The 7,951-nt window shown below is 53.2% G+C and overlaps 1 protein-coding gene across 3 annotated transcripts in view; it reads right to left on the reverse strand.

The window, feature by feature from the left end:
- SLF2 (SMC5/6 complex localization factor 2) overlaps positions 1-6,757 on the reverse strand; it is a 160,472-nt gene extending 153,715 nt beyond the window's left edge. For 2 of the 3 annotated variants that reach the window (XM_075348596.1, XM_075348594.1), the window contains exon 1: positions 6,561-6,757. In XM_075348596.1, coding sequence (XP_075204711.1) covers positions 6,561-6,655 — 95 coding nt within the window. In that variant the 5' untranslated portion in view covers positions 6,656-6,757. Of the gene's footprint in view, positions 1-1,355; positions 1,510-6,560 lie in introns of all 3 variants that reach the window. The other variant, XM_075348595.1, reaches the window with a different exon arrangement.
- Between the last annotated feature and the right edge of the window lie 1,194 nt (positions 6,758-7,951).

Genomic DNA, 7,951 nt, shown 5'->3' on the forward strand with positions numbered 1-7,951 from the left:
CACAGGCATACTTGCTGCAGATAAGGGTGCGTGTAGTGATGTATGAAGCGAGGCAGGATGATTAGTGTATAGGGCTGAGCGGATCCAAACTGGAAAAGTGCGGGTACACGCTGTTTCAAAGATGCCCAGGTGCCGGACAATAATTGAAAAATAAAGAAACGCAGAAATAAAACGGCGTTTCATACTTACCGAGACTCGGCGTCATACTGCTTCCGGGTCGCGCATTCACTTCCTGTACTGTGCATCGTATACACAGAGCTTTGTGTTTTCCCTGCCCACCAGCCGTCCTGTCATCTGTGATTGGTTGCAGGCAGAAGCGTCCCCAGCCTGTGACAGTATCTGCCTGCAGTCATCGTGGCTCAATCATTGTCTGCACAGCCTGCGGTCATGCTCTATGGCTGCGTTATGTAGCAGAGCTGAAGCAGCGTGGGACCTCGTGTGGATTACGCCGGACCTGAAGGGTGTTGGGGGTTAATAAAGAGGTGAAGGAGGGTGTGTTTTGTACTTTATTCCAAATAAAGGATTTTTCTCTGTGTCTGCGTTTATTTACTTTCAGTTACAGGTTTTGAATACAGGTATCTCTATCTCATAGACGCCTGTGCCATCACTAACCTAGGGTTTAGTAGCAGCTGTGCACTGCTATTAACCCATTATTACCCAGATCGCCACCGCTCCAGGCCAATGGGAAGAGCCAGTAAAGTACCGGGATTGTCACATTTAATAGATGCTGCAATACCGGGTGGCTGCGGGCTGAGAATACCAGCCCCCAGCCGGCTTTATCTTGGCTAGATATCAAAATTAGGGGGGACCGCACTTTTTTTTAAATAATAATAATAAAAAAAGCTGCATCACTGGCACAGCTGCGCACACTACTGACAGGAACGTGCATGTGTTCCTTAGCCCTGAAACACACTTCCGTTAAAAACACACACGAGAGACACGTATGTACCCGGCATGTGGTAAGTACCGTATTTTTCGCTTTATAAGACGCACTTTTGTTCCCCCAAATTGTGGGGGAAAGTAGGGGGTGCGTCTTACAAGCCGAATATACGGAGGGGGGGGTGCTATAATATATATATATATATAAAACACACACACACTGCAGGGTCCACTCTGGAGCGCTGCTGGGGGCAGGTGAACGCTGTGGGCGGCAGTGTTAGATCTCCTGCTCCAGCTCATATAATATGCACAGCCGCTGCCCGACACCATGGTGCTGAAATCGCACTGCAATGACGGGCTGGGGGAGCGGCGCATATTATATGAGCCTGCGCCTCCCTGTGATCGCACATGGCCCCCCTGTGTTAGATATGGCCCCCATGCTGCTGCTCATCCTAAAATAAAAAAGCTTTACTTACCTCCTCCAGCGTGTCTTCCTGGTCTCCTGCTTCCACTTTGATCAGGCAGGCATGCAGAGATTATCTCACTCTCCTGTGCCGATCACATGACCGGCACCAAGAACCAGGAAGTGGAGGAACAGAAGCACAGAGGGAGACAGGAGGGAGATCAGCGCTGGAGGAGGAAAGGAAAGAGTGTTTTATTTTACTATGGACAGCAGCATGGGGGCCATAGTCAGCACAGGGGAACGCGTGCAATCCATAGGGGGCCATAGTCAGCACAGGGGAACGCGTGCAATCCATAGGGGGCCATAGTCAGCACAGGGGAACGCGTGCAATCCATAGGGGGCCATAGTCAGCACAGGGGAACGCGTGCAATCCATAGGGGGCCATAGTCAGCACAGGGGAACGCGTGCAATCCATAGGGGGCCATAGTCAGCACAGGGGAACGCGTGCAATCCATAGGGGGCCATAGTCAGCACAGGGGAACGCGTGCAATCCATAGGGGGCCATAGTCAGCACAGGGGAACGCGTGCAATCCATAGGGGGCCATATGCAGCACAGGGGAACGCGTGCAATCCATAGGGGGCCATAGGCAGCACAGGGGGACATGTGCCAGCACAAGGGGGCTATATTCAATATAAGGGGGCCATATCCAGATTAAGGGGGCTAATTTTAGGATGGGGGGCTATGAGGGACATATACCCTATATGATTTGTTAGACGGACACTGGCATTATAAGATGGACCCCATTTAACATTAAAAAAAAAAAAAAAAAAAATTCTCTTTTCCTTCACCAAATTTGGGGGTGAATCTTATAATCGCGCGTCTTATAATGCGAAAAATACGGTACGTGTCTCGGGTACGTGCGGTCCACGTGTGTTCTACGTGTGCTATCCGCGATAGCACACGTAGAACCGGTAATTTGCATACTCATGTGGTCCGCGCTGCTGTCCGTGGTGCTGATCTTCGGTCTCCAGCTCTGCCGTCTCCCCGCTGCTGCTGGCCGCAGTGAAGTGAATATTAAATGAGTAGCACGAGCGGCGGTCGGCAGCAAGTGGCAGCAGTGGCAGAAACAGGAGGGCTGGAGAAGGTGAGTAAATGTTTTTTTTTCACTGACACATGTGTTTTCTCCGGCGCGTGTCACATGGGACTGCATCCACACTACATCCGTGTGTTACGGGTGCGGGCCGTGTGACACCCGTGAGGCAGGAGAAAACGTGGACATGTCAGCGTGTAGAAAAACGCACACGTTCCGTGTCTCCGTGCCGCCGCTACGTGCCAAAAATGGCAAACACGTACCGGCGGCACGGATGTGTGTCGGAGGCCTTAAACAGATGGACGTTCACCATACTGACCGGCAGACACTTGCACTGCTTTCCCCGCCTACCAGCCGTCCTGCCACCTGTGATTGGTTGCAATCAGCTGACACGCTACCACTCAGGGTGGGGGCGTGTCTAACTGCAACCAATTACACACGCCAGTGGGCGGGCAAAACAATTAATATTGAATTGCCGGCTCCGTGAGGTAAAAGCGTGACCTGGAAGGAGCTTGCTGCTATGACAGCCTCAGGTGAGTACACCGCGCGCGCTCCTACCCCCCCTATCCCTTCCACAAACGTTTTTAATCTCCGGATTCTGGAGATATAGACTTATATGGGCACCGGAATCCGGAGCGGATCCGGATTTTTTTTTTTCAAACCAGCAGTGATTTTGGCGGGTTCGATCAACTATTACTGTATAATAAGAAGTGGGGTATGAAGATGGAAAAAGATATAGACCGTACTGCAGTTTCTCATCAATGACTGCTGTGGGCTCCATGTATCTCTTGAAGAGACAGATTAGCTCTTTATATTCAGTTGTTTCCTCCATAGTAACCCTTTACAATCACCTACTTCCTCTTCTAGTAAATTAAAAGGACTGGTCCAAAGTAATTTTCCTTCTAAATCCCTAATTCGTGGCATAATCTAAAACTATTTTTTAATATACTTGAAGTAAACATTCCCAACTGTTAGGCTATGTGCGCACGTAGCGTTTGTCCCTGCAGAAATTTCTGCAGCGATTTGAACAGCACACGTGCACTTCAAATCGCTGCAGAAACCGTCCGCAATGAAAAAAAAAAAAGCCGATTTCATGCGCTCTGAGTGCAGCCCCTCCCATAGACAGAGCAGGGGCTGCAGGCAAAGCGCACGGAAGAAGTGACATGTTGCTTCTTAGAAAGCGCGCTTCGGGCAGCAGCCGAAGTGCTGCGCTCTAATACGCCACGTGCGCACGGCTCCTGCATAATCTTCATAGATTGTGCTGGGGACGCAGGACGCATGCAGTTACGCTGCGGTGCAGATGGCAGCGTAACTGCATGCAAATATGCAACGTGCGCACATAGCCTAAAATACACTAACTGCTTATTTTATTTATTTATTTTTTTAACTTCCTTTTTGATAACGCTGTTTGAGAATCCCAGTGCATGCTGAGATATGGAATGGAAGCATCATTAGGGGCAGAGGCCATGTCACACTCTAAAAAGAGGTGTAACGAGGGAAGCTCGTTTCCAGGGGTGGGCTGGTTCCTGCACGCTGTGCACAATGACAGCGCGCTCTATTGTCGGCTATGAGTAGCAGTAATGAGCCGGCACCAGAGTGGTGACAAAATACCCGGCTGGCAAAGGAGCGCCATAGTCTCTGCCCCCTGATGGCGCTTCCTTTCAGGAAGTGACCACAACCTTTGCGCCCCTCGTACAGATGCTCCTCCTTTCACCCCCTGCGGAGCTGCAGTGCAAATGCGCCTCCACGCTTTTCACCTTCTCCAAAGCAGCAGTGCGTATGCTACTCCACGATTTCGCCCCCTGCAGAGCTGCACTGAGGATCCTCCTCCACCGCCCCATTCACCCCCTGCGGAGCTGCACTGAGGATCCTCCTCCACCGCCCCATTCACCCCCTGCGGAGCTGCACTGAGGATCCTCCTCCACAGCCCCATTCACCCCCTGCGGAGCTGCACTGAGGATCCTCCTCCACCGCCCCATTCACCCCCTGCGGAGCTGCACTGAGGATCCTCCTCCACCGCCCCATTCACCCCCTGCGGAGCTGCACTGAGGATCCTCCTCCACCGCCCCATTCACCCCCTGCGGAGCTGCACTGAGGTTCCTCCTCCACCGCACCATTCACCCCCTGCGGAGCTGCACTGAGGATCCTCCTCCACCTCACCATTCACCCCCTGCGGAGCTGCACTGAGGATCCTCCTCCACCGCACCATTCACCCCCTGCGGAGCTGCACTGAGGATCCTCCTCCACCGCACCATTCACCCCCTGCGGAGCTGCACTGAGGATCCTCCTCCACCGCACCATTCACCCCCTGCGGAGCTGCACTGAGGATCCTCCTCCACCGCACCATTCACCCCCTGCGGAGCTGCACTGAGGATCCTCCTCCACCGCACCATTCGCCCCCTGCGGAGCTGCACTGAGGATCCTCCTCCACCGCACCACTCGCCCCCTGCGGAGCTGCACTGAGGATCCTCCTCCACCGCACCATTCACCCCCTGCGGAGCTGCACTGAGGATCCTCCTCCACCGCACCATTCGCCCCCTGCGGAGCTGCACTGAGGATCCTCCTCCACCGCACCATTCACCCCCTGCGGAGCTGCACTGAGGATCCTCCTCCACCGCCCCATTCACCCCCTGCGGAGCTGCACTGAGGATGCTCCTCCACCGCACCATTCACCCCCTGCGGAGCTGCACTGAGGATCCTCCTCCACCGCACCATTCACCCCCTGCGGAGCTGCACTGAGGATCCTCCTCCACCGCACCATTCACCCCCTGCGGAGCTGCACTGAGGATCCTCCTCCACCGCACCATTCACCCCCTGCGGAGCTGCACTGAGGATCCTCCTCCACGCACCATTCACCCCCTGCGGAGCTGCACTGAGAATGCTCCTCCACGCACCATTCACCCCCTGCGGAGCTGCACTGAGGATCCTCCTCCACCGCACCATTCACCCCCTGCGGAGCTGCACTGAGGATCCTCCTCCACCGCACCATTCACCCCCTGCGGAGCTGCACTGAGGATCCTCCTCCACGCACCATTCACCCCCTGCGGAGCTGCACTGAGAATGCTCCTCCACGCACCATTCACCCCCTGCGGAGCTGCACTGAGGATCCTCCACCGCACCATTCACCCCCTGCGGAGCTGCTAAGCCTGGGACCTGCCGCTCTATTCTGTATCTACCAGTTAGCCCAGGCCAACACATCTAATGCACCAACAGGATGCAGACAAACCTCTCAACATGATGGACACTTCACAGGTGCAAGGTAAATTGCACACTAGTGGCGCGCATAGGGCACTGTTCACACTTGTATGCGCATGGTATCCAGCCAGCAACCTATTATCACGCCCTTACTATTAGGTTAGGCGGGTTACCCGAACACTACTCACTGCAGCACACAAGGGACAGAGACTCCACTATGCACGGCCGTGTTGCTATTTTTTGATATTTATTAGTGTAGGGACCCACAAGCATGAGGAACCGTGATGAGGATTGTGGGCTTATGTACATTGGCCAATTTACTAACTAATACCTCATATATATTTGAAATATATTTTTTGCAGCTTTTTTTAACACGGGGTGCAGCCGGGCCTCTTAATGCGGCCGTGCATAGTGGAGTCTCTGTCCCTTGTGTGCTGCAGTGAGTAGTGTCTGGGTAGCCCGCCTAACCTAATAGTAAGGGCGTGGTAATAGGTTGCTGGCTGGACACCATGCGCATACAAGTGTGAACAGTGCCCTATGCGCGCCACTAGTGTGCAATTTACCTTGCACCTGTGAAGTGTCCATCATGTTGAGAGGCTTGTCTGCATCCTGTTTGTGCATTAGATGTGTTGGCCTGGGCTAACTGGACTGGTTGCCCTCTTTTCTGCTGTGAGTCTATTCTGTATCTATATAAATGTTCTGGCTCTGTCGGGGCGGCGGACCCCCACGGTTGGACCCCACTAATCAATAACTAATCCTGCAGATAGGATACAGCTGTCTCCGGAGAAGCCCTGCCCGTCTCTTGGTTGGTGCTGCAGGAAACGTTTGAGGGCTGTGAGGTAAATATGTGACAATTCTCTATGTCCTATGGAGCGGCGCCATGACGGTGCAGAACTACAAGTCTCAGCATGGCTGCGCTCTCTGGTGCCTTCCGTGTAACGTCCGTTTTCCCGCAGCGCTCGGCACGCCCCCTAAATACAGCAGGCACTTACCTGACAGAGCCACATGTCCTCTGCTTCTTTATGGAGACGGGACTTTCCGCAGCGTCACCCTGGGATAACTGAAACCTGACCGTGGGCCGCGTCATCCCGGTGCGAGCTCCGCAGCGGCCTCCGGCTCCGCGCCTACTGCCAAAGCTCTTTTCGCGCCATCTTTCCCCAGAGAATTTTGGCCAAAGCACTTCCGGTTAATCTCTGCAGGGGGGATAATGGAACGCAGAGCGCATCGAACTTCCCAAGCGCTAGCAAGCCGGATCCATGAAAGAATCGAGCTTTTTTTTGTTTTTGTTTTTTTTATTAAACCAACTTTATTCATATGATTAAAATTGACAAATCATATAATGAAAGGGGAACTAGTGACACCTAATGGATAAGAGAAGCACATGCAGCTGTTCTGTACTTTCCATGTAGTAAAGCTCAAGCCATAAAGAGGACATCAGGCCATAATCATCATTAGGACATGGTCACACTGGGGGGTGCCCTGGGGGATTATCATCCAGATTCTGATAGAGAATTTAATACACACAAACATAATCTGCTGTGAAATAATCCCCTTTGGCGTTATCTGACAACGTGGACGTATGAAGTGGGCTGAGGCTGTACACCACAGGCTGACGGTATATTTGTCGCCCAGAGATATGGGGTACTCGGCCCCGGGCGGTGTACGTCTGGAGGATGTCAGGGTCGTGACCGTTGCCCGGTTCCGTGTCCTGAGCCCTTTTTTGGAAAGGAGATAATATTTACAGGGAGATTATAATGTTCACACGTGACACCACTTGCGGTTTGCAGCTGTGTGTATGGAGCCGCCGCTGCACAATGTCCGCTGCTGGGGCTGGTGTTAATGGCAGCCTGGATGGTAGGCCCTCCGCAAGCAGAGGCGGGCCCCAGAGGGTAGGTGATGTGATAGATATTGGAAGAAGGGAGTCCACACAAAAGTTCAGTGTAACTGGTTTTACTCACTGTCTGGTGATAGTAACTGGTTACCCGAGGCCGGCTGGTTTCACCTCCAGGTTCCCCCAGTGTCAGTTAGTAATCTGGTGCCTTCTTTCTCTGCACCTGTCTCTGATTAGTGGGCCCCCTGGCATAGAGCAACTGGGGGTCCCCGTTTGGTGGTATTGTTCCACTGCTGTCCTCCTGATAGTAGTGTGAACCCTGTGGGGTTGGAGTCTCTGGTCCTGTCCCCGGTTCTCCATTTGCTTCTGAGTCTTCGGATTCTTAGGGTCAGTGAGGTCCTTGATGGTCCCCTTGCTGTGCAGGTGTTAACAAGCCTGCCTGAAGCTTCTACTTGTCCTAGGGTCCTGTACCCAGTCAGTGCGTAGTTCCGGGAATACTTCCCCGGTAACTACTCTCCTGAGCACCATGCTTCTGCTCACTACAGGACAGTC

The sequence above is a fragment of the Anomaloglossus baeobatrachus genome, chromosome 5 (genome assembly GCF_048569485.1).
Source record: "Anomaloglossus baeobatrachus isolate aAnoBae1 chromosome 5, aAnoBae1.hap1, whole genome shotgun sequence".
Lineage (NCBI taxonomy): Eukaryota > Metazoa > Chordata > Amphibia > Anura > Aromobatidae > Anomaloglossus > Anomaloglossus baeobatrachus.